This window comes from Fundulus heteroclitus, chromosome 9 (genome assembly GCF_011125445.2).
Source record: "Fundulus heteroclitus isolate FHET01 chromosome 9, MU-UCD_Fhet_4.1, whole genome shotgun sequence".
NCBI classification, from domain to species: domain Eukaryota; kingdom Metazoa; phylum Chordata; class Actinopteri; order Cyprinodontiformes; family Fundulidae; genus Fundulus; species Fundulus heteroclitus.
This window is the reverse complement of record NC_046369.1, coordinates 7,015,578-7,042,561: the sequence shown is the minus strand read 5'-3', so window position 1 is coordinate 7,042,561 and position 26,984 is coordinate 7,015,578. Positions and strand designations below refer to the sequence as shown.

Genomic DNA, 26,984 nt, shown 5'->3' with positions numbered 1-26,984 from the left:
CTGCAGGGGCGTGTGTGTTTGTTTGTCTGGTAAATGTTCTTGCGCACTTAGACAGGGCAGCAAGTGGGATAATGACGAAGAAATGTGTCTGCATGGTGGTACAAACAGTGAGGTCGTGTGTGGCGAGATTGCACGTAGGCACACAACGCTGCACCCTGCCATTCACACGCCTTATCTACATGCCGTTCCCCTGCAGTTGAGCAGAATGTTATGATTTGAGCTCACTCAGTGCTGACTCTTTGGAGGGTGGGTGTTTGTGTACATTTAATGGCTGCAGCCTAATCATCATCCTTCATCAGGGCTCTTTGACTGTGGGGAGTGACGGAGCAGGTTGTAGGTTTGCAGACATTTTTTTTCCTTCTCTTTTTTGAGCACTGTGCAGGAAAAGGCAAGAGGATTTGGGACGTGACAGTTGCGACATGCGCTCAGGGAAATCCCTGCACATAGCTGACCTTTTTGTTATGCGGCATCTTATCAGTGAAACCTGTATTTGTTGACAGTGGACTTCAGCTGGAAATGTGTGCGTAAAATGCCGGTGTCAGTTGGTTACCTTTGGTCAAGTGTAGACACGGGCTGTTTGGCTATATTACAAAAATTCTTTTAACAAATTGTTTCAAAATCCGAATTTTCTGTCGCACAATTCCTATGGTTTAGATTTCTCCAAATGAGATGCCAGAGAGTGTCATGGTGGCCACAGTTTTCTGAGGATGTAAAGAACATAGATTAATAGAGTGATGCCCGTGCTCCATCTGTTGCTGTGTCCAGTCAGGTTCCTACATTTTAACCTCACTTGCAGAAAAGACAAATTCAGCAGTTTGGGATTATTTTGAGTTGTGAAAATGACCCAATATAACTAAATTAAAGGAGCACCACACCTCACCTGTGTTAAGGAACCCCTGTTTTAAAACCACAGGTATAGTTAGCCCGTTGTGGATGCAGCTGTGTGATTTAATAAACTGCCTCACCAGATTAAATGTCAGTTTTTAGTCTTGGATTATGTGAAATAAATTTCTAAATAAATGTGTATAGTCTGTTGCGACTTATATATATATTTTTTCCTCTTTATGACATTTTTTGATTGATGTGACTTATATTCCGGAGCGACTTATAGTCCGAAAATTATGGCACTTAAAATGTTCTCTCAACTTATGTATTTTTACTTAATACCATAAGTAAAAGAAAGTTATACCGTCAGTATTACTATAAAATAGAGCCGGACCCTAATTGAATAACAATATATATCGCTTGATAAATGTGTGGTGCGATAGAAAAAAAAAAGAGTTGATAAAAAGTTCAATAGAAGAACAGTTTTCCTTCCTTTTGCATCCTCCCAACCAATCACAAACACAGAACCAGGAACGCCCCGTCACTAAAGCCCCTCCCCCTTCAAAGACTGCATAGAGCACGCATTCTTTTTTTCAAAACCTTGCACTTTTGGTATATAGATGGTGGAATAAAGGGTTGATTTTGAATACAGTCTTTGTGTGTTCTTTAAATACTAATAGGTCATTAAGCAACAGGATAAAATGGCCAGGACTGCACTTAAAATACATTTTTTGAATTTTTTGATAATTAATTTTCTATTTTATTGATATGCTTAATTTCTATGTTGTCCAGCCCTACTATAAAATAAGAATGTAATATTATATTAGCAGCAAAAAGATTCATTTTTGTTTATTCAAATTAAAGCAATTAGAGCAAGTTTCACATTTTCCCTTTGAAGTTTTTGTGTATGTATTTTACTTTTACAGCTTAATACTGTGGTATATGTACTTGAGGATAATATGATGTGGATTCTACTGCTCCATGTTAGTCAAAGTTCAATTAATTGCTATACAACATTAAAAGTAGATGTCCTCAACTAAAACCGGTAAACAAATCCACTTTACCCACATTTGAAAACTTTTACCATCAAAAGTTGGTGATGTGATTTAATAAATAAAATTATAGCTGTTCGTGCTTTTCCTTCTTCTTGTTAAACCAAGGTAACAGTTCTTTAGGTGTTGCTATTATAAGAAGAGCAGCTGCATTGTTTTGTAGGGAAGTTGAGGATTTAACTAGAGCACATTTGATGTATGATCATAAACTCCTAGCTAAAATACTGCACTTTCTATGATTCCTCTCTTGCTAGATTAAAACACTGGTAGTCTGCTAAATGCAGCATTACTTTTTTTAAACTGTCTCCATACAGCACCGGTGATGACCCAGTTGAATTTGTCTTGTGGGTTTTTCCACTGGTACAAGTAAATTTATATCTGCATATAGATGCAGAGCAGTATCTCTGATTAACAACCAGACTGGAGCAACACCGCACCCTACAGGCAAGAAGAGCGAGCAAAGGGGAAGAAAAAGTAGGTCAGGAGGGAGGGATGTGGAGGTTGTTTGTTGGTGGGTGGAGGCAAGTGAAGGCAGATGCAAAGAAGATGGTGGGAACAGGGGAAGAGGGAGAAATACAGAGAAATGTAACATTTTATGGTATTGGAAAAAAATCTCATCTAACCCTATTTATGCCATCTAGGAAGGAAAAAAAAAGTAAAATCCCAGAATTAATGGCATTCTTGTCCCCCGTCTTCTGAATTGTAATTGCTGCCTGTGTATATGTAAAAGAGACAGCTCTGCTCTCATGTTTTACCTTGATAGGGACATGGGAGAGCACTTTGCTTGAGTCTCACAATGATAGGAAATGTCTTTGCTGACACTGCAGATATCTAGCGTTCATTTTCATTATTGTAACACATAATGACAATAAAGACTCTTGATTTTTGATTCATTTATTGATTTATTGTCCGTAGCCTATTCAATTAAATTCAATTCACTTTTATTTATATAGCGCCAATTCATGAAACATGTTATCTCAAGGCACTTTCCAAAGTCAAATTCAATCAGATTATAGAGATTGGTAAAAAAAATTCCTATATGAGGGAACCCAGTTGATTGCATCAAAGTCTTGACAAGCAGCATTCACTCTTCCTGAAGAAGCGTAGAGCCACAGGGAGAGTCGTCTGCATTGTCCATGGCTTTGCAGCAATACCTCATACCGAGCAAGCATGAGACGACAGTGGAAAGAAAAAACTCCCCTTTAACAGGAAGGAAAAACCTCCAGCAGAACCAGGCTCAGTATAAACGGTCATCTGCCTTGACCGACTGGGTGTTAGAAAAGACAGAGCAGAGACACAACAAGAGAGACAAACAAGCACAGAAGCAAACATTGATCCACTAATCTGTTTTATCCTCTCACATTATGCTTAAAGGATCAAGGTCCTGTTTTAAATGGTCATTTTTGTAATATAGTTGTGAAAAACAGCAGTGTCTTAATCACATTTTTTCTTCTTTCAAACCAAGAGCTACGGTCCGGAACTACTTGGGTTCAGAGTGTAGCTCATGCTTACTTCCTGGTCCCTGCACCAATCTTATGAAATTTCCCAGGGTTTCCAAAACAGAGTGCAGCATTTGTTTTGTTTTTTTTGGTGAAAGAGCTGCAGCCTGCAAGCATGGAAGCAAGTAAGAGAAGCAGGTTGTAAAAATTCAGAAGGGTTTCACGCAGTTAAAAAACAGCATATTAGATTGTTGTGATTGGCAAGCTGTTGTACCGATTAGAGCCACAAGGTGTCAGTATTACTTATAGCTCCTTTAAGGATGATGCCTCTGAAACCTTTTACCACACGTACTCTTCTACTTCCACTTTGTCCTGTAACTCAGGAGATGAACTAGTAGATAACTTTCAGTCTAAAGTTTCAGACATCATTGACTGCGTCGCTCAGCTCTACATCACCATGTCACCAGGTGACTATGAATCCATTCAAGTACTGAGTAAATGTTTAGAAGAAATCAAGCATCTGAACACAATTACAAGATCGGCCTTCTGTCACCTGAAGAACATTTCCAGGATTAAAGGACTAATGTCTTAGCAGGATTTGAAAAAAAAAAACAATCCATACGTTGAGTCGAATTGATCACTGCAACAGTGTTTTCACAGGTCTGCCTAAAAAGTGGATCAGACAGCTGCAGCTGATCCAGAACGCTGCTGCCCACGTCCTCACTAAGACTAAGAAAGTAGAGCACATAACCCCAGTTCTAAAGTCCTTACACTGGCTCCCTGTATCTCAGAGAATAGACTTTAAAATACTTCTGTTAGTCTATTAATCCCTGAATGGCTTAGCACCTAAATACATCACAGACTTGTTATCAGTGTATGAACCCTCCAGTCCACTCAGGTCTTCTGGCTCAAGTCTACTTTACAGACCTAGAACCAGAACCAAACATGGAGAAGCAGCATTTAGTTTTTATGTAGTTTTAAGACTGAAAAAGTGCTGAAACCTTAAGTTCCTTTAAATCAAGGTTAAACATTTTGTTTAGAGTTGCTTATGAATGTTAATGTTGAGGTTTGTAGTCCAGTTTATATTGACCTGCTGCAGCTGTTCCAATGCATTGTACCTTCCACTGTGATGTTTTCTTATGTTCTGTTCATGTTCAGCACTTTGAAATGTCTTGTTACTTTCCCATTTGTCAAAATCACAAAAAAGAAATATCTTTTGCAATTAAATGCTCAAGTGACAATATTTTAATTAGAAATTTTTGAGGAATTGTTGATTCTAAAATAGAACAAATCAATCATGTTGCTAAGACATATATGTGGAAATAGTAAAATCAGTGCAAACAAATACTTTTTGCTATGCCAACTTATTTTTTCCCTAGAACTATGTATTATAATGTATTATACTGCAAATTAAGCAGTTTTTACATTGCTAATGCAATTTTAAAGTATTTAGATGCTATTTGTTTTGCTGCTGTCAGATGCTCTGAGTCCATCCCAACCTTTTGAGCAGGCGCATTTTTTTGCTTTTTATCAGGGAATTAAGGTGGTTCAGTGTGCCTTTATCAGGCAGCCTCTATTAATAAGAACTAGGATTCTTAAATGACCAACTGTTTATATGAAACAGTAAATCATTCTATGTCTAATTTCTGGAAAATTGTTTTATTTGTTGTTATTTTGGATCGATCTGGTGTAAAAGTGCACAAAACGTATTATTAAATGGTTGAACAATGCACTTCTTTGAAGTGATCAGCAGATGGCGCTAGTCGGCTGTCGTTTGAATTCTTTAAGGGAGTAATGCAATTCCCTACATCTATTTCCTTAATGTGAATGCTCCACTTATGAATTGGCAGTATTAGTCAAAAATTCACATCTCAGAACCAACATATTAGTTTGGTTAGGCCAATTTTAAAAGGTATTTTCTTTGATTTTTTTGTTTAAATAACTGGATTTATGGGAGATATTAATTATACATATTTATCCGTACGTCCTACTTTTTTCCATTTGCATTTACCAAAGTAGGGAAGCAGTCCAACAGAAGCCAATGTTGTTATGATTTATCGTTGATATTGGTTATTAATTTGATCAGGAATGCTTTGAATGCGATCACCATATATCTAAACTTAGCAATCATTAATTGCACCAGAGTTTCTTTATCGAGACCAACTGCCTATCTCTGCCTTTTATTCTATTTTATTGGATATATGAAATGCAGGAAAAGCAAATGATGAAACAGAAGAAACAGATATGTATATTCAGTCTGCTGCAGGGCTGAGCAAAGCCATTTATAGTTACTGCATCAAAGGAACGACCTTCAGTGGCTGACAAGTTCGGACTCCTAGCCTGCTGTCCCATATTGCTATTCTCCACAGGTTGTGCCTTTAACAGGTGCTGCGGCAAGCTTGCAGCATGACGTTTTATCCTCTTTGCTCCTTTCTCTTTCATCAGTACTTATGCTATTTTTCCTCTTCTCATTTTCAGCAAATTTATGCTTTTGCTCGTTCACGTCCTGACTCTGGAGGGAGCAGAGCATCAGCAGAGAGAGCAGTAAATGGCTGAGCAGCTGGTTACCGGTTGGTTTCGTATCGTTGCAGGTAAAGTAAATTATTGTTCAAATGGATTGTTAATTTACCTGGAAATTAAGGATTTAGGTTAATCTGTAATTGATATTGTCAGGCTATAAAGTCTACGAGGCCTTTGGTGGGGCAGATTGAAGCTGTCTTTTCCTAGAGCTTTGATTAATGTTTGTAGCTTTCCTAGCTGAAACTTTCTGTTTAAATGGTTTGCTTTTATTGTGCATCGGGAATAAATCATGGTTTGTTGTGCAAAAGGGGAAAAAAAAAGCTATAAACCTGCCGTTTACAGTCTGATAACTAAGCAGCATTCTTTATTTCATTACTCTGTCCTTCGTTGCCAATAAAAAGTATTTGATTTACTACAAGACAATCATTTCTTCCATTAAATGCACTTTTCTTGCAGAACATATGGAAATCTTTCAGGCTGAATACCGTTGTGCAGTTACATGAATGTCACTCCTCAGTAAATGGCCCACGTGATATGAACATCACTTGACATGTTGACTGATAGCGTTGCCAACAAGAGCTTTGTTGGGCAACTTTGAAAGTTTTAAGAGCCAGCAGAGAAATGTATATTAAAGCTGTTATACCTGTTGTGCCATTACACATGTTTTTAAGTCATTTAATGTTTATTAAATAACCCTCGGCCTGTTGGGTATTGTCCGGTGAATATCAGCCCAAACAGCTTAGGACAATAGTTGAAAGGATGATTCGAGCACTGGCATTCTTTTAACAGAAAGGAGTGACAACTTCTCTTCAAGTACAGGAATTTATTAACAGAAATAAATGAACATCCAGTGACCACTATTTTAGAATGTTGCTCATCTAAATTAACATTATTCAATCAACACATCCTCTTCACTAGGCTAGTGAAACTTAACTAAACTAATAAGCAAAGTTAAGATACAAGAAACTAAGAAACTATGTACACACAAACGATCAAAAGCAATAAGTTAGTTGAATATAGTAAACCATCATTGTTATTAATGTAATTATTTCTCCTGGAAATAATTAAGTCTCAAATTATTAATTTAGGAAGCTAGAGGGCGCTGTAAGCGTGCAATCGGTCATGGGGCCATTAGTCTGATGGGTTAATCTTAAAGTTACACAAAACACCATTTAATCATACCATACCATCTTTATCTATAAAATGCTTAAAAACAGCCAACAGCTGAAACAAAGTGCTGTATATTGCCACAAGCTAAAACATCTCCATTGAAAAAACTAAGATAAAAAGATAATACACGAAAACACTTAAAATAAATGATAAAACCAATTTAAAATGAAAACTAAGTCTCACTAGTGGTAAAAGCCAAAGAAGAATAGTGGGCCTCTCTTATGTGCAGGGGCAGGGGTTTGAGTTGTTTTAGGACTTCATTCACTTTAGATAATTTTACTGTCATACCAGCATTAGCTGACCTGAATGCTGATTGGTCAGCCTCTGTGTGTGTTTGTGTGTGTGATTGGTTCATTAGACTTTATTTCTTTATGTATTTATGTATTTATTTTTGCTTTTACTGTATTATGCTTTTTTGTTTAAACTCAGTGTTTTGTGATTTACAATGACCTGATGAAGGCCATGAGCCAAAACGCATTGGTTTGGTAAAAACTTAGTTTCCTTATATTTAAAGCATTGCTTTAAGATTCATCCACAGGTTAGCGTTACATATAAATCGAATTAACCCTCAGAAGTTTACCATGACATTATCATCTGGTCTTCCCCAAACTGTTTAAAGTCATGGCAATTTTAGTGTGTGTTAGGGTGATGGGTTAGGTTAGTGTTTAAACAATTAAATATTCTCTAAACCATTTTTTTCCGCATTATTTTTGGCATTTAGCAAGTAGAAAACATTTTTTGTGATGCAAACATATCCGAAACATGATTATCAGTGTTTTCTTTTTCAATGTAGAAGGGAGAAAAATGTTTTTATATGGTGTATGTAAATATATGGTTTTAGAACTATTTATACATATAATCACTGGATTGTAAAGTGCCTTGAGATGACATGTTTCATGAATTGGCGCTATATAAATAAAATTGAATTGAATTGAAAAATTATTATTATTTTCTTTTTTTAGATAGCTCCCCCATTTCCCCATTATTTATTTCGCTTCAATAAGTTTTGAATACCTTTCTATGGAAGCACATTTTAACCATCTTCAACACAAAACATGGTTGAATTTCTTAAAAAAGGTGACTTTTATCTTTATGTAAATTGTAGAATACAACACCTACCTTGGGTTTATTGAACCAGACCTGGACAGCACATAGAGGAAATTGAGCTATATAAGAATATGTGAAGCAAAATGCAAATAAATAAATAAATAAATAAAGATAAGGTACAAAAGAAAATTTGAATACAAAGGTTATACAAAGGCAATAAGGGTTTATTTGGAGGTAAAGCCAAGGAGTTTGAGTTTTCAAACGTGTTTTGGTTACATAGAAGTATGATAAAGGAAAGAAAATACAGCCACCTTGTCAGAAAGGATGACAGCAACAAAAATATATATTTAAATAAGATCAATAAATACAAACTATGCAGAAAAATTAATTATTTAAATGAACCCAATGAGAGATTTGAAAGGTTTCACATGCAATATTAGATGCTTTTAATTGAGTAGAAATAACTGTTAGTTGGGGAAATAGCTGGAATTTATTGGTCACCATGAGAAAATAAATATACTGTGGTATAAAGATCTAAAACAAAAAAGACACGATGTTATCCGTTACTTGTGGAAATTACATTTACACTCACTTATGTAAATGCACATACATTACTTAATAAGATGATTTATGATTGAAAATAATTAAATATATTGATTCAGCTTTTATTAACAGATGTCAGAATGTCCTGCACACTGCAGCACAAATAAAAACAAATATGGTAATATAACTAATTTATTAAACAATGCAGGTGTCAAATATTTGCGTGTATTATCATTTAAAAAGTATCATAACATTTTAGAGCAGTGTTCCACTGCATCAAATTAAGGATGTAAAATTGGTAAAGGCCCTGAAATGGAGATGTGGTTTTAAACATTTAAATGATGCTATTGATAACTCTTTTGATTTATTCAGCTAAGTTATATCATAACGTCAAATCTTAACTGGGGTATTTCTATTTAAGGTCATATGATATATAAAGTGGCAAATTGAACATTAAAAAGTCTGTATTGATTTACTAAAAAATCAATAATGTTTGTGTTTTCTCAGGAATTTGTAAAATGCTCTTAAATTCAGGCTCGAATCAAACCAAACCCTACTAATGATTGGCATGTCGTGTTACCACAGAACACCAGCAGATGGCAGGATTTGTTCTTTTTTTTGTTGTTGCAGCAAACCACTTAAAATAATTTAACTTTGGTCAGTTGCAGTTATTCTACAGGATGTGCATGGACATATATTTTTTGTTACTATTTTTGGCTGGTTTGTCATTGTCCTTTTTAAGCCCAGAGAAATACTGGAAAAATTTGACTATTTCCAGAGGGCTGATTGGCCCATTTAATCAAATCCCTTTCAGCCAAATTTAGACATCAATTGTTGTCACCTTTTTCTGGTTACATTTTCCCCTTACAGTTGTCACCCATATTTATGTGTTTTTAGATACAAGGCAGTGTTAATTATGCTTAGCTGTTAAGTATATACAGTAGTAAAATAATGCACTGGTTTAAATCAAATATTAATTTGTCAGACTTTTAAGTAACTGACCGCTTCGGGTTTTAACTAGGCCACAGCTTGGCATGAGCTGGTATGAGATATTCCTGGTGTGACAATCTTAAGTAAAGATTACAGTTGCTGATTATTAACTAAAACTTGCCAGTCTGCCATTTTATATACGAATACATTGCATTAAATATGTATTTTTTTTCCCCGGCAAAAGACATTTTTAAAAATAAGTTGTCTTACAAAATTTGAAAGATTAGATGTTGTCAAATCAAAGTATCTGTGCGACCTCCTGTTTGTAGATAGTTTTCATAGGACTTGTATGAGCAAATTTCTTTACAGTAGCGCATGATCAGAATATAGTCATTTACTTTAAATTGTCAGCTGTTGACGCAGGTGCAAAACCTCCACCTGGCGGAAACAAATTGGTAGGTTAGTCATTACATGGTTCAACACACAATTCAACCAAACATGACTAACAAGAAAAAGAAAAGTAACAACAGCAGTGTTCATAGTACTCGTGGTATTAATATTAGTATCAGTAGCAGAAGCGATTTAGCAAAATGGTGGTGGTAGTACTGATATTGGAATCAATAATAATAGCAGCAATAATCGCAGTAGTAAAAGTATTAACAGAGCTAGTAAAAGCACATAATAGTCCATAATATTATCTTGTGTTGTTGTAGCATCTCAGAAGGTACAAATAAGCGTCTTAAACGGCTAGTCCGGCATTTTGTCGATATGAGCCACTGCCCAGCTGCCACAGTTCCTTATAAAGACGGTGAGAGGGGTTAATGAGGATTTTACCCACAACCCTTTTCACACAAACTGACCCTAAACTGTCAAGTTTTTACAATCCAGTTTAATTTCCTTTATTAACATTACCATTAAGCTATTTTCCCATCATAAAACTTTTATATCACGTTTTGTGCTTGTGTGGTCTGAATTAAAGTGATTAACATTAGTAATTGGTGTACTTCTATGATACTTACAGTAAGAAATATTTTGCATTCAAAACAAAAAATCCAACTCTTTTTCGTGAAAACGAGGTTTAATGAAATGATATCACGTAAATGTCTGCATGCACTCATTCCCTCGCTTCCCTCTGCCCTGTCATAGACAGTTAATGAGTACTTACACAAACACAAGCACACACCCCTTTCCGGGGCCGGCCTGCTGTCAGTCCTTTGTGCTTGTTGGTTGCAGCTGTAGCCTGCGTCGCCTTGACGTCACACGGTTCGATCCTGTGCCCAGTGCTGCGTCGGGGTGAGCATGGTGACAGTAAAAAAAAAAAAAAGAAAAGAAAAGAAAAGGCTGCAGAGTGAAGCAGGCTGTCAGAGCGAGGCTGGGGCTGGAGTGAATCGGAGGGGTTAGGTTAGAGAGTGAGGGCAGTGTGAAACCGCAGAGGTATTCCATGCAGGGCAGGACGCAGGCAGAGAGGCACAATCTGCTGCTAGAAATAGTCACTTTACAGCCTGCGCAGTGTTGAGTGCACGCCCGTCCTCAAAATGGGTAGTCACTTGTTTGTGCGTCCGTCTTATTCTCTGTGTGGCTGAGAAATGTCATTTCCTGCGCGCTAGGGCCGGCTCACTGCGCTGACATAAGGTAGGGCGAAGGAGAGCGCTGCGTGTGATTTTCCTTACGACCCTCGTTGTGTTGTTGGGGTTTTATTTGCACTCGTCTGTGGGCTTTTTTGGGGGCTCCTCTTGGCCGGGGGGGTGAATGTGTGCGCGTGCAGTGTGCGCTGACGGTCGCTTGTCGGGGGAGCTGAGTTAGTAATGCAACGTCCCTTTTGAGCTGTGCTGTCAGGAGATTCAAGCTGTATGCCATGTGACTTCGCAGAGAGCTGCAGAGATTGGCTGAGGTCATCTGTGACCTCAGCATACTGCCTGTATCCCTCCTCAGCGCTGCCCCCCTCACAAACACACACACACACACATAAAATCCTCCCTCCCTCCCGTCTGTTCTCCCTCCCTCTCCCCTCCTTACCTCTTTTTCCTTCAGTTGGCTTTTTCCCCACCGCTCAGCATCCTCTTCTGCGCGCAGGCTGGAGCCACAGCAGCAGCAGCAGCAGCAGCAGCAGTAGCAGCAGAAGCATCCATGGCTTAAAGCCTGAGCTCAGATGGACAGCTAGCCTAGCCCCTTCCCCCTCCTCTCTCCTCTCTTTCTCTTCCTTTCGAGCTCGTTGACAGGCAGCGTCTGGGAGTGTTGAGGGCTCACAGTTAGCCAGGGCGTCATCCACGAGCGTGCAGCTGCTCTGCTGCCCATCAGCTCCACTGAATATCTGTAACCGGGGGCTTCTTCTCCTCTCTCCCCCCCCCACCACCACCCCTCCCTCTGCCTGCTTTCATTTCAAGCTCTCTGGAGATAGAGGAATGCAAATCTGCAACCATGATGGAAGGTAAGCTGTTTTTATTCTAATTTTTATCATGCCGTTCTTCCCCCACCCCTATATAGGGTAATCCTTCTTTATGCCCTTGTCCCACTGTGCCTCATCTGTTATGGTTTGGAGGTTCGAATGTCATAAGCCACTCGGTTATTTTGAGTGGACACGTTTATGTGACTTGCATGTTATTCTTAGAAAAGGGCACAGCCACCCAACCTCTTCCACAGAGGCACAATGGCAAGCCTATTTGAAGCTCGTACCTTAGCGAGTGTGTCCGCATATGCTGGAGTACCCCCCTACTCCTTTTTGCCACTTCCCATCATGGAGGATTATTTGGACTTACTGTGCAGGAGGGCTTATGTGCCCAGCTGGCTTCCTTGTATAAATTGTCTTTGTATGATGTGCGCTGAAATGCATGCTCAGCCTGCCTCTATGTGGTCGTACCGCATTCACGTTCAGCTGTGAGGGTCTCGTGTCGATATCGGGGAGTGTAGTTTCAGGGTGTGATTTACCTGCTGCCTTTACCAATGTCATAAACAGGGATTTGGTTGTAGTTTTATTATTATATCTCTTTAATTGATGACATCATCAGAGGCAGGCCAGTGATGTCGGGACGAATCCCTACGGCTCTGCAGCTGGCATATGAAACCCTCCATCCATCTGCTCCCTTTATCGTTTTTCTTTTGAGTTAGCACATTTTAGGATCAATGATCAGCTTCTGTTTATATCACCAGAACTACATTTATTTATTTTTTGCTTAAATCAAATTTAAATTATATAGAATGTAATGGGAAAGGTTTTGGCACAGAAAATGCATAAACACATTAATCTAACTGTTTGTATCAGGAAACATCATTAGTAGTTCTTACCATCTGTTTCAATCAAGTATTCTAGATTCTTAAGTTGATTTAGTACTAATAATGATTCCAGAGCTGTACTCTACCAACTAGATTAATTTTATTAGGCTATTGTCTGGTTGTGCACATCTGTGTCGGTATATTTAGAAATTAGCGGACGTACGTAACTACTACCTTTTTTAGAGGGTTTTACTCAGAGATTATCTGAAGGATTTTTAAAGTTGGGATTTATTTTGTGATGGCTAACTAATTTGCTGTTTTCCTTATTTGGTATGCTTCCATCAGATGTTGTTTTTAATCATTTTTCTCAAGTTGACGCTATGTTTACATTGACATAAGAATAGGAATAAAGGGCTGATCGAAATTAAAAAAGCCTCAAGTAAACACACCAAACAGAATATTGTGATTGGATTAAGATAAATCAGAATAAAATTTTGTTATAATCCAAACAGAGTCCATCTCAACACTTGTTCGGATTGGGACTTTACATTTATGCCAACAAATTAAGTGTGCACACGAGCGCTCCAGACACATATTGAGCGAGCAATGTGTGAGAATTAAACTCGCATTCCCGTCTCACTGTGTGCTCAGATTGGTGGCGCAAATGTAACGCTGTACCATTCTGGGTGCCTAGAAGACACGAAACGGACCCACATCCCAGTTGGTTTGTTTTTTCAGCACAGATTGAAGCACAACTTCTTCTTGTGTAGTGTTTCTATCCTAAATGAAGCCTGGTGCATTTAAACGGATTTTAAATATTGGATTAATTCATTTTGTGTCCGTAAAAAGGTGTATTTGAATAATTTTTTTCTTTTTCAATCTAAAAACGCATGTAAACGTACCTACCGACCGAGCCCCTGAAGTCCCTGACTTAACCCATAATTTTGTTCCGTTTCAGACGGCCTTCGTTAGTCCGTGAAAAGCAAAGCCTGCTACATCCGCCGTTACTCCATCTAGCTCCACTCCGAAGTTTCTTAGAGCTCGAGGAGAGCATGTGGCCTCCCTGTCTTTACAAGCAGGATGCAAATCTATTTGGAGAGGATTACCATGTGTCAAATTAAATGTTGAAAAGACAAATCTGCTTCCTTTGCTGGTGCGAAAAGAGTGGTTTACATCCGACATTTAAATAAAACAGTGAATTTTATTGGGAATATTTTCAAAAAATCTATTTCTTTTGTGGTTAGCAATCTCTATATACACTATTTAACTTTGACAAACCGGAGGTTTTGACGTTCTTTCTCCCATTTGCTACGATTGCAATTGTGGAGCTTGACCCGGCCGAAGCCGGAAGGCCTGGGACGGAACAGAAAATTGCACTTGTTGCGCTTATTTGTTTGAAAGGATTTTATTACTAGTCTATGCATTGCCTGACACTTCAACACTGCTTTTCTTGGGTGTTTGGTCAACGTGTAATTTTATGCTGCTATGAAAAAGGCTAGAATTAGCCTTGCACCATTGAGCATAATGACAGCAAATGTCACCAGCATCTCTGCGTTTGTTGCACACCTATTTGCTCAGGTGGGTTTCAGATTTCTCACAACCATATGGATGACTTACATTTCAGTTAACAAGAACTTTTAGGCAGTAATCCATGTCTATCTTTTTCTCTGTAACATCATCACACGGCTTGTTTGTTTTAGCAACGCACCATAATGTTGGACGAGGGTCCAAGTTTATCGTCTCGTTAACTATAGTTAAGAGGTTGGTAATGGAGGTAAAAACAAATGCCTGTTGTTTAGACAACTGCAGCAAAGAATGACAGCTACAATCAAAATCTCTTTATATCCAAACCAATTTTTAAAAATAAATTTCAGGGGAAAGAAGCCTTTTTTTTGTCACAATGGCAACGGTTAAGCATGGTGGAGAATCTTTGATGCTCTGGGCCAGCTTCTCTCCCAGACGCCTGGGAACCTCGTTTATGTTGCATGGTGACGTCAACTGTGTTTTGCAGAGGACTTTAACAAGAAAAATGTTGGACTTTATCAGTAAAACCAAAAGAAGTTTTCCTATTTAAATAATCCAAATCATACAGCCAAAAAAAAAAAAAAAAAGCAGAAATATTTCACTGTCAAAAAAGATTACTCATCTTTCATAGTTTTTTAGCCTCAAGATCTAAATTCTAATGACAACCTGGGCAGGTGAGGTGAAAGGCGAGAGCATAAGAGAGAACCCTGGACTCTGGATGATCTAGAGAGAATGTGCAAAGCGGAATGGTCAGAGATCCTTTTCCCCGCACGCTGCAACCCCTTAAAATGTTTTAGAAAAGATAACATGACATAGCAGAACTGTACAAAGTAGGTTTACTTGCAACAGGAGTAACTTTAATTGTGCCACTAGTAATTTAATTAAAAAGTATTTCCTAATGTTGATTATTTTTCCACATTGAGCATATGGAATAAATCTAATGGATCCATTTGTCAAGTAAAACTTTTAGTTCCAATAAAGAGATGGATTTTTCTGGAGAAAATATTGAGGCTTTTACACATTTTCACCAGAGGCCCCAACAGATTTGTGGTCAACACGATCAGATTAAGGCGCGATACAATCATGCTCTTTATGTGAGAACAGAGATTCAATGACAGCCCAACAGAAAGGTTTTAAAAGATTAAGCTTGTATTTGAAAGGTTAAAATCTGATCTTGCTGTATTAGAAATGTTTGTATTACTGAATACAGTGTTAGATATGTTTTTGTGAATTATCGTTGTTAGACATAAAATTATGAGAATAAGGTTGCTTTGAAGTAATTAAGTAAAAGGACCTTTCAATACAGATCTTTCCAACTTGATCTCCAAGGTGACTAATGAGCTTATTTAATGCTCCTCCTTTTTCTGCAAGTGAGCTGTCCTCGCACTCTCTGTATATGTCAAGCCCCAGGTTAAGTAACAAATGTGAGGGTAAAAAAAAACAGTTTGCAAAAGCTTTCCTTCCATTAGCAGGGCTAGTACAGGCTTAACATAGTGTGTGTTCTGGCGGGATTACATTCAGGTGTTAAAATTGGATGCTAATCCTGGCTAGCTCTGCTTTTTAAAGCCCAATGCCACTGCCAGCATGACTGTCTCTTCTTCAAACACGAGGGTAGTAGATGTGGGAGGGTTACTTAATTGTAATTAAGAGCAGGAGAGGATATTATCAGCCTCATGCTTGTCGTTGGGATTCCTAACTCCTTTCCTCAAGACATGATGTTGGAAAAAGCACAAAGATGTGGGACAGTTTTGTCAAAATAACCGGATAATGCATCAGTGTTGTCTCTGGTAATTATTTCTGACTGGATGTGGTTTGATAATTTCCCAAATGTAAAATAAACTTGGCTTTTAAGTTCTGTTAAGGACCATTAGGTTGAAACGCCTAAACACTCTCATATGAACACTGAAAACACTGGAAATTGAGGCATAATGTTATCCCATCTTCAACTAGCGTCTTCTTAAATTGGCTGCATTTTTTTCTAATGGCGAACATTTGACAGAAATTTGCAGCTTGAGTTTCTTGTACATAAGTGTCGCTCCTTTTGCGCTCCTTTCTTTAACGGAGGAGCTTGTTTGGTCAGTCTAACGATTTCTTTTTTTAGCATTTTGTATTTTCATACAAGCACATACGAGTTTAGCTGCACACAGTGTGATATATTTTAGGGTTTTATTCCTGTTCATTTTGATGATGGTAAATACCCAAAATTCAATCTTTTGTTATGTCCATTTACTGTGCAGTATATGTACTCAGTACTTAGTTACTGCATCAGTGTGGTGTGGCATGGAGGTGATCCACTTCTTGCACTTCTGACATGTTAAGGAAACTCAGAAGTTATAACATCAGCCTTCAGCTCATCTGCGCTGTTGAGTCTGATCTCTACTTTGTGTAACAGCATGTTTGGTTTGGCAATCAATAACCATTAATAAGTGCCTATGGTAATTATTTACAAACTTTGTAAAAATTATCAGGAATTAAACGTTTAATTCCTGATAAAATTATCAGGAAATAAATAAAGAATAGCACTTACTCTTTATCACTTATTGTTTTATAAATACCTCTCTAGTGAATTGTTGCATTATAGAACAATAGATGAACAGCCATGACTGCACACATATACAGAGTGAATAGGAAAAACCCTTTCTCCTAATAAAAGTTAAAATACTTAAGTCAACAAACTCTTTAACTAGGCTACTCACGTTCAACTAAACTACATCAAGTAGAGCTGTCACAACACTAACATGTCAAACTCGATGTCGAGACTAAGAAAAATACTTGATACTCAGTGCCATTTTTGATAGCATGGCAACATTTTTTGAAGGCGCAGAGTTATTTCTGGTTTAGAGGAAAAAAGATTGATTACAAAATGACAAGCTTAGTTTTAACTTTCTTATTAGGACAGAACCAATAAGCCCTTTGTCTATGCTCTGGGTTTTCCTCACCTGGGATGAGGCCAACTGTCCTACCTTCTGTTGTGTAAAGCTGTAGAAAACCAGTGACTGCATTGGCAAAATAATTTAAAAATTTCCTATAGTCTCACATTTTCTTGGACTTTGTAGCGACATAACACGTAGTTTGTTATTAAACGTAACCGTGACAGAATAACTGGTTATTGTTTTATCGCTGGCAAGCCATGGCTTTCATTTTACATACTTTACACTGAGTCGCTGAGCGAAACCTCAGTCACTCGGAGGAGTTACCATTCAGCGTGATTTCACTATGGAACTGCTCACAAATAAACAGTGAAGGCAAAAGAAAGTTCAAAAATATAAAAAAAAAGTTTTTGTCTCACAGTTAAAATGTACCTTCTGAGGTTTAGGTCGGGCCAGTTTGCTGCTGAGTCACGTGCAGTAATATCACAATAAATTAGGTATTGGAGCTACTGTCTGTATTGGCAGGATTAAAGTTCAGATGAGAGATAAAAGGAGCAGCTTGATATAGCTTGTGATCAGAGGGAATTAAGAAGAGGTCTCAAATGATCCGGTAGATGGTTGCAGTGACTTTGGACTTGAAAAAACTGTGAAACAATACCAGAAGACAGCATGTCTCCCCAAACAGTCACTGACTCTGGAAACTTCACATTAAACTTTGAGCAGCTTGGACTCTGTACCACTCCAACCTTCCTGCAGATTGAGACCTCGATTTCCAGAATGTAATTCAAAATTTACTTTTTTCTCCTGAAAAGTAGACTCTGGACCTCTGAGCAACAATTCAGGCATTTTGAGATGATTCTGATATCATCTCTGATGGAGGAGAGGTTTAACAAAAGAATGTGACCATTTTACGCTGTTGACTGTTGCTAGTTAATTTTTTTCAGTTACACTTTTTTCTTCCACTCAATTTTCTTTTAATCTGTTTGGATACAGCACTTTGTGAGCAACCAGCTACTTTATTTACACTTGCCATCATTGTCGCGGGTGTCAGTGACTGTCTGTTGGAGAGCTTTTCCCCATGATCTCATTGTAAATCATAATGTATGGACTTATTTTCAAATGCTCAGAGAAGCTGAATTTGGAGTTTTCTATACCTTTACGTCAGAATCATCAAAATGAACAGAAAGTTACACTTTAGTACTTCACTGTGAGTGTAATTTATTTATGATTTTGTCTTTTTGTAATGAATTAATGATATAATAATTTTCTTGCTGATAGTCTAATTTCTTCAGCAGCACCCATGTGTAACTGGAAAAACAAGACATTTTGAAAATTTGAGTACTGCTGTCATGGTTTGAGTCTAAACATGCCACTAATGCATCATCTTCCCTGCCTCTGTTGTTGCTTTAAAGACAGAAGACAAGACATGTATATCTTTTAGAATATTTACACCAGCAGAGCCCAACCTTTTTTTTACACCACCAACCAGTTTAATGTCAACTTATATTTCCACTTACCAGACTTCAAGGTGTGGGGGATAAATACAAGAAAAGAAAATGATGTGACCAGAAAAAAGGCTGCGGTATTTTCTCAATATAATTACTTACATGTACTCGTATGCAGCTTTATTAGCAGCGTCCTTGTACCGTCGCGCCAGCAACATCCTCTCTGTCTCCTACCACTCTAGTCGCTATGGTAACATTCAAACATGCCTTCAAAATACTATATATCACAAAAGCAAATATAAAGTGTGTGAAATACACAACCCACCATAACGCTAAATCAGTGGGAGCCCTGAGCTTGTTGCCCTGCGACGAGACGTCCCCATCTAGGGGTAATGGCAGACACTGACAACCAACGTGAGTTGCTTAGGTCCGGTCTACGCTGTGATTTTGTTTTGGATTGTCATTACTGCGGAAAACCCTGCTTCATACAAACAGGATGTCGGAGCAACTGGGTTTAATTGCTGCAAACTCAGGGTATTCTGCCGTGATTTTAATCCAGAACACCGGCAAAGTTGTTGTCTCAAACATACTTTTAAGGTTGCCATCATTTGCAATCTCCAGCAGTTAATCTTCTCGTATAGACATGCTGGAATAACCTGGTTTGTTGACAAACGGGTCGCGGATCCATTCATTGCCTCATTAGAAAGCCCGGTTGCCGGATGTTGTGCAGAGCAGGCTTGTTGCGTGGGAATCCCCTGTCTCGATAAATCCATATTTTAAATGGGACCACGGATATTGTCTTAAATTAAGCTTTCTTTCTATTTGAAGTCATAGGCTCTTCCGCTGTCTCCTCACTGGGGCTTTTCCCCTTTGAAAAAAATGGCAAAGACATTTGTTTTTTACTCCTTTTGCTAGCTGGTGGGTAATTTAGAGGCAATGTGTCACTGGACCGAGAGCTGTATGTTGACAAAAGTGAGTCCTAGACGGATGTAACGAAGAGAATCCAGACATTTTTCAAAATAAAACTTTGATCTGACTCAGATGATAAATAAACTGAAATAAAACTGAAATAATGTAAGTTATCTATTCTTTCTGTGTGGCCAGGTACCAATTTACCCACAGACCGGTATCGGTCCACGACAGGAAGGTTTGGAACCGTTAATTTAGACATTTTTACCCCAAGTGCTAAACACAATAGATGCCATAACTTCCATTCCCACATTTTAATAATTGTTTTTATTTCAGTGTTTTGCATCTTTTTTTTTTACCTGCATCACAGCATGTGTGGTGTTTAATTTAGGGTTTTTAAGAGGGGAAATCCTCATGTTCTTCTGTTTTCATGAGACTAAGCTTTGCTGTTTAGATTTCTTTTACCAGACCATATTAATATTCTCTCTAAAATTCAAGTGCCAAAAATTAACTCTCTTTTACTTTACTTTTGTTCCATGTTAGGTTAAAATGTCTTTTTGTGCTGAGCAACAATTAGATCATTAAAATGCATTCTTTTTTTTCACAAAGGCATTTTTATTTAAATGCATTAACTGTCAGTGGGATCTTTCTTCTTGCGCTAACATCAAGTCAGGTCATAATGTATGGAATAAAGTGACATTTTCCCATTCCCTCCGGGGCCAAAACACTATACATATTTGTTCATGTTTATGTTTTGAGCAGAGCTGCCTTCGAAACTAATGACCCATTGGCATTTCCTGTGGAGTTACCAAACGAAGAAAGTTAAAAGTCTTGTCTCAACACTGATAAAGCCCAAACAATAGAAAAATCCAACTGTTGGCAGAATGGTGATTACTTTACACATTTTGTGGGTTGTATGAAGTAGTATGACCTTCCACATACACTGCCTGGGCTTTAGACACATAGTCCTGTTAATCCTAGTTACCAGTGATTGGAATTAAACCGTCTCAAAGAGGTTCCCTGGCTGAAACTTGGATAAACCTTTGACTGGGCTGTAGCAAAGTAGAGAGCCATATGGTGTGCTCCTTGGACGTTTTTAAGTCTTTAGTTGTTCAAGAAATTCTTATCTAATTATTTTTGCCTTGTCAGCATAGCTGACCAAGATGACTCAGGAGAAGCTGATCTTATTTACATGCAACAGTTTTGAGATTATGGAACTTGATATTATTTTTAAATGCAGAAATAAATAACTTTGTTTTCTAAACTTGTGAAAAAGATATTTTCTCAAATATCACTTTCAGCTATTTTTAGTTTAGCATACCAGTGCTTGGGCTGCATGAAATAAGTATTCTAAGTCTTTCTCAAAATAGGTATGGATCTCTTGGATAAGGACATATCAACATTTCCCCTTTTGGCTACTTGAGGCAATAATGAAATCAAACTCAGGTTTTTATTTTGTAAATGGATGGCAACATTTACCATGTGCACAAACTGCTTTTGGTCGTTAAATTCAGTGGCTTGCAGGTCCTAAAACATTGGATGGTGTGTCAGGGGTAATGTTATTTTCTGTAATTTGCTTGTGAAGAGCAAGGTATCCTTGGGGTATTTGGGAAATGGGGATTGTCTTGTATAATGGTTAGTTTTCCTCTGATTTCTTCAATTGCATATAAGGAAAATTCCGAAGATAAGTGTTTCGCACAAAGTATTTCTATGTCAAAAACAGCTAGCTGAAAGCATACCTTAACCAAATCTGCTGTAGGTCCAGCAGAAGTGAGTAAAATTGCTCTTAGATTAAAGTAAGATGGCACTACTTTAACATATTTTACTCAAGTATAGGTAAAAAGTTGCCATCCAAGAAATATACAATAAAAAGGCCACACAAGTACTTAGTAATTGATTATAACATTTAATTAATTATTTTAAAATGATAAAATACTACAGAAAAGTCTAAAGTTAGGTGCGTATAATTTTATTAATAAAAATACAAATAAATAGAACACGGTTAAGTACTTCCAGTGACAGTATGTACTGTTTGCTTTTCCTTCACCTGACCTCCAAATACCTCAGCAGATGGAAAATAACATTAAAACAATGAAGCTTAGCACAAACAAGAAGTCTCACTTTTCATTCCCGTTCAAGTAAGTGATGCTCAAGTAAAAGTTGTGATTTTTCTTAATATTATGAAGGAAAAAGTATGGTACAATAAAGCCACTCCTAGAAGTAAATTATTTTCAAAAATGTAAATGAGTTAATGTGACCTAGTTACTATCCAAAACTTGGTACCGGATGTCTTATTGTTTGTTGAGGACATGAAGTTCAAGTACTATTGGACTGTCTCACATGTTTTTTTAAATTATTATGACCACTCAGCCTCTTTATGTATAGTTTTGTAAAGCACATCCCTCAGGCCAAATGTGAGATGCACAGCTTTGAACAAAAAGCAACATAACTGCTGCTTTAATTTCAAAACCCTAAATAGCATACAGATAACTCTTAAGTAATTTTAAATTTTTTTAGTGCTTAATGCTAAATGTTGTAAGTACACCGTATTTACACATAATGCAATTTCTGGTCACATCTCCCACAAATGCAATGTGTCACAATGATGAGGCAAAGTTAATGATGATAAACAGCTGCCAAAGTGGCTCGATACAAAGTAAATTGAGTGTCTACTTTTTCCAAGCCGGAGGATAGATTGGTTTTGTGACTAAGCGTCTCTGCAGGCTCGCTCTGCTCATTTTGCCATTTCACCTGTCAGCCTTTACCTCTGACTCATACCTTACTAAAATAGCAAAGGATAAGGGCTCCCAGTGTGCTCATTTTCACTTTCCTCTGCATATTTCTATTTGTTGCTGAATAGATTAGCATTTGTTTTATCAAAATGAGGCTGGAGGTGCAACACATTTATCAAATTTCATACACTGCTGTGCTAAATGCTCTTTATGATAAAAGATAGAAATGCCTAATTACATGCCTTGTTAAAGGCCCAAGCAGTACACCATGTGAAAAGATGCATTTGAAACTGCTCTCCGTTTCCTTGAATTAATGGTATGATGATAAGAGAAAACAGAACACAGAAAAACTCATCTTACATGTCTCCCCAACTCCAGCATTTTTAATCAGCAAAAAAAAACAACAACATATTTTCATACATTTCAAAGTAAATTAATAATAATATCATGGGGATTATGCAGTTTTTTATTACTATGCTTTGACACAAAAATGTCCATTCCATAACAACTGTATTCTCCACCCTGTTGCAAATAGTGTGACTTTTATAACCCCATCACCCCATTGTATATTTGTCTTTTGCTTCACTGGTAAAATAAAACAAAAGAAAAATAACAGTTTGGCAACACTTTATTGCACGTTTGACACTGTAGCCTTCATCACTTTAATGCAGATTTCTTGGGACATGAATGCTGCAGCTGTCACACAACATGTATACTTTACATATTCACCGCTGCTACTAAATCTATGAAATTTCTATTTAAATATCAAACCATTTGTTAATGATAGTATTATATGGACCTATGCCCTAGATAGAGACTTACTCCCCTCGGCATGACAAATGCTTAAATACTAAATCTGACAGCAGCATTTATTACTAGTTTTGCTAATAATGGTCTGACTGCCAGAGGGAAATGAGAGTTTTGTAATTTCATTCCCAGACAAGAAAAAAAAGCAAGGAGATGATGACATAGAGGCAAAAGTAACTTACCTTTTTTTAACTGGGAATTCTACAACATGATCCAAAGATACACAACAAGATAGCAACAAAAAGGACACATAGTTAAAGACATGAAAAGACTTTATGTTCCATTAAATCTTCTTCGTTCCCTTACACTTAGACCCAGATAACACGTTTTTTAATAGACCAGCATACAGGGCAGTAAACAGTGTGACAGCAGCTTTGGGATATCCTGCCTGACTGAAAACACATGAACAGAAGTTTTGGCAGCAGCAGGATTTGATTTTTTAACAATTTGTATTGGATATTTTAGTGTTTGAATTTAATTGCATCTAATATCAGCTTAATTAAAGTGTCAGGCTGAACGGCTAGGGAGCTGATTGACGGCTCTGGCGTAGGTGCTCCAATAACTGTATGAGTCACTGGATTTTCCTGATAACACAAGTGTGCACACGGATGCTAACATGACATCATGCACATTTCCTTTGTAAAGCTTTTATATTTTTAGTGTATGACTTTTTCAAAACGCTGAGATAGAATTTTATCACTGGATGAATTTGCCGATAATCTGCGGCAGGAATTAAGAAGGTGGGGAGTGAATGAATCTACTTCTTGTTAACACCATGTTCGTACCCTGTCACACGAAAAGCTTCCCAAATTCTTTTTTTTTTTTCTTTCCTCCGTGCACATACACCCACTTATGCATACGCCGCTACACACGGGCTTGCTTATGTAATGTTTCCCAAGATTCAGAGCCAGAGAAACACACATGTTTGTGTAATCCACTGGCAGCTGGGGAAAGATGAAGTTCTTCTACAGCATTATCCGACTACTTCCACGAGTGGTGCATAACACGCAGCCCCGTCACAGAGTTTGTACGGTTTTAAAATTTGCTTAAGGAATTTGTCCTTTTGGCTGCTCCCTGCTTTAGACATATCAGCAATATGAATAGTCTGAGTTTTAATTTTCCCCCGAATTGCTGCTATTCGTGTCTTTAATGATGCACTGCTATATTAGGGTAAAGATTTTACACATGGCTAATTAGATACAAACAGGAAGCCACGCAGATCGCTAATCCCAGCAGACTGAGGGAGCTGTTTTCAGTCTGACAGGCCTCTCTGTCAAGCTGCAGTCAGTGTGGTTGGTTATTTCCACTCATAAATGTGAAGCCTAATTTAATATCCCATCAGTGGCTTTATTTATATACTAAAATAAAAAAAACAGTGATGAGTGACACAGTTGCTGCAGCAGCATCACTTTGATAGAACTGTGGGTGCCCTTGTGTTAATTTGTTTAATGACAAGAAAACAAAGAGAGTTCCTGCTGCTTCCGTCAAACAGCAGTGCTAGCTAAAAGAAAGCAATTACATTTAATTCAGTGCTATACAGAGATTTGAATGATTTATTCAAATCTATGGGGTGATGCATTCAATAGCTTTTTAACAAATCAGTTAGGCTTGGCAGCAATTTTACATTAATGATGTGGCAAAACTGACAAATCTGCACAGCAAGTTTATTTTTATAATGCAAATAGATTAGGGCTGCCTGCTGTGAGGGATAGTACCTGGATTTTTATGTTGAATATACCAGTAAGTATTGGTTGTGATTGATTTTCTGAGTAATCTTTTCCATTATCACACCATCCCCACCACTGTTTGAGTTTTAGCATCTCAGTCGCTGTACACTAAATCAAGTGTGACTATGCAGGCCAGTGAAAGCCCATCCAAGTGGCCAAATGCGGTAGATCTCAACAGTCCCACACAACTTGCATGCCAGATTTTTGTCAGAGAATTAAGACCATGATAAATCATTTCAAAATGTATCCCACATATAATGCGATATACACCTTAACCAATTTAAATGAAAAACAAAAAGGTCTCGTTGAAGGAAAGTAAATTTGAATAATTGCCAGAACCTGGTTGCCTAAGTGTGCACATTTTTGTTCCAGTTCCAGCATTTGGAACTATCTTTGATAGGAATCTATTAGTAGTCCGTGTATTCACGTGGGTTTATTTACCTATTATGCCTGGTAAAAGCTCTCTGATTGTGAGGACATCTGTCATTTAAGGTTAGAATATTACATCAGACCATTTAAAAAACAATTTTTATACAGAAATGTGGGCTTATTGAAAAGTGGGTTTAATTCATGCTTATACGTTATTTTCAAAAGGTTAATTTTACTGACGGGCCTCATTCCAATTCACTATCTATCTATCTGTCTGTCTGTCTGTCTGTCTGTCTGTCTGTTTTCTTTCATTTTTTGCGTCATGTCAGCTGCCATTCTAACAGGGGTGTGCACACCTGACAGCCGCTGTATGCGAAGTTGCATTGCCAGCCATTTGAATATAGTAGTCTGCCAATATTGCATTTTTGCCTTTGCATTTTCAGTATTGCATGCTTGGATAATGCTCTGACAATTGCACTCACAATTTCATTGGGCAGATTCATAAAAGCTCTAAAATTCTGCAAATCTGCTTCTCCATATTAAGGCTGATTAGCTCACTTATCCCCTTTTTTATTTATTTTTTTGCAAATTTGGACTGAACCTGTCACTATAAAAAATTAAACATCATTGTTTGTTCTTTATAATGTCAACAGCTATAGTAACATGTAGTGTTTTACGTTAGATACGAGTTATTACTGATAATTATTGATTTGTTTTTGTTGTTGCCTGAAATGTTGAAGCTAGACTTTATTTATCTTAGTCGATTGCTTATTAGGCCCGCTTTAATAGTATTGTGATTACTTGGGCCAGACGTACCCAGAGTGCAGTGCTCAAAGACAAATAAACACTGCACTCAATTACGGAGGACAAAACCACCCAGAAAACAGCTGACTCAAGAAAGATATTAAAAGGATGAGTGAGGAGCATTTTATATGTCCACTCCCTGGAGAGGGGGAGGAAAACAATCTGAGGACTGATGGAGTCAGACAACGATGTTTGGCAATGTAAAATCTCCATGCAAGAAATCTGCAAAGAGGAGTAGCTATGCTTGTCAGACACCCTGAGGGGAAAGCATGCCCAGGAAAGGAGAGACTCACCATGAAAGGCCACCATATTGCTGACTCACTTCGCTTTAATGCACTAGAACTGTGGCATTATTATTAAGTGTCTGTGGGGAGATTTAAAGTAAAGCGGAATGTCATACTTTGTGGCATCTCTTTATATTCCAGCCACTTAAATCAGCACATCACTGTCAGAAATATTATTCTATCTAAGCCGATAGGTTAAATTGTATGATGAGCATTTTACCCATTTGTAGTCTCCTCACATTGTGGAAAAATGGTCACTGGAATCGAGGTAAACCAAAGTTTCAAAGAGTAATGGTTTCCAAACTGCTGCAACCTTTCTGTCACATTGTTCCTATGGTTTAAAACCACTTTGATGAGATGCCAGAGAGTGCTGGATTGGCAAGAGTTTTCTCCAGGTGTGAGGAGCAGAAAGTGGCACAGCCTCCCCCTCCCCCACCTGTTACTGTGTTCTAGTTTGCTGGCTGAAAGAAAGCTCCTTACACTTCTCAGCGCTGACAACACAAGACAAATTCTGCAGTTTGCAGATATTTTGTGGTCACAAAAACATAAGGAGCTGTCGTGGCGTGGAACTCCATCAGTTTTACTAAGATGACACTGTTTTAAAACTTTAGCTGGGATGCTAAAAGTGGCGTGTCCAGCTAGCATCAGCTAGTTATTACAGTGTTAGTCCCTGGAACAAAAAGAGAAAAAGGAGATATTCTCCATAACAAGCCTCCAAAGTAAAATTGAATGCTGTTTTTTTTTCTTTCTAGATTTTCACTTAAGTCTGTGTTTCAA

At 37.7% G+C, this 26,984-nt stretch overlaps 1 protein-coding gene across 12 annotated transcripts in view; it reads left to right on the top strand.

The window, feature by feature from the left end:
• Nucleotides 1-26,984, top strand: part of sgip1a (SH3GL interacting endocytic adaptor 1a) — a 101,924-nt gene that overhangs the window by 11,077 nt on the left and 63,863 nt on the right. For 9 of the 12 annotated variants that reach the window (XM_036140913.1, XM_036140917.1, XM_036140914.1 and 6 more), the window contains exons 2-3: nucleotides 5,795-5,907; nucleotides 11,910-11,954. In XM_036140913.1, the coding sequence (XP_035996806.1) occupies nucleotides 5,865-5,907; nucleotides 11,910-11,954 (88 nt within the window). In that variant the 5' untranslated portion in view covers nucleotides 5,795-5,864. Of the gene's footprint in view, nucleotides 1-5,794; nucleotides 5,908-10,840; nucleotides 11,159-11,909; nucleotides 11,955-26,984 lie in introns of those variants that run through there. The other 3 variants (XM_036140921.1, XM_036140918.1, XM_036140922.1) reach the window with 2 other exon arrangements.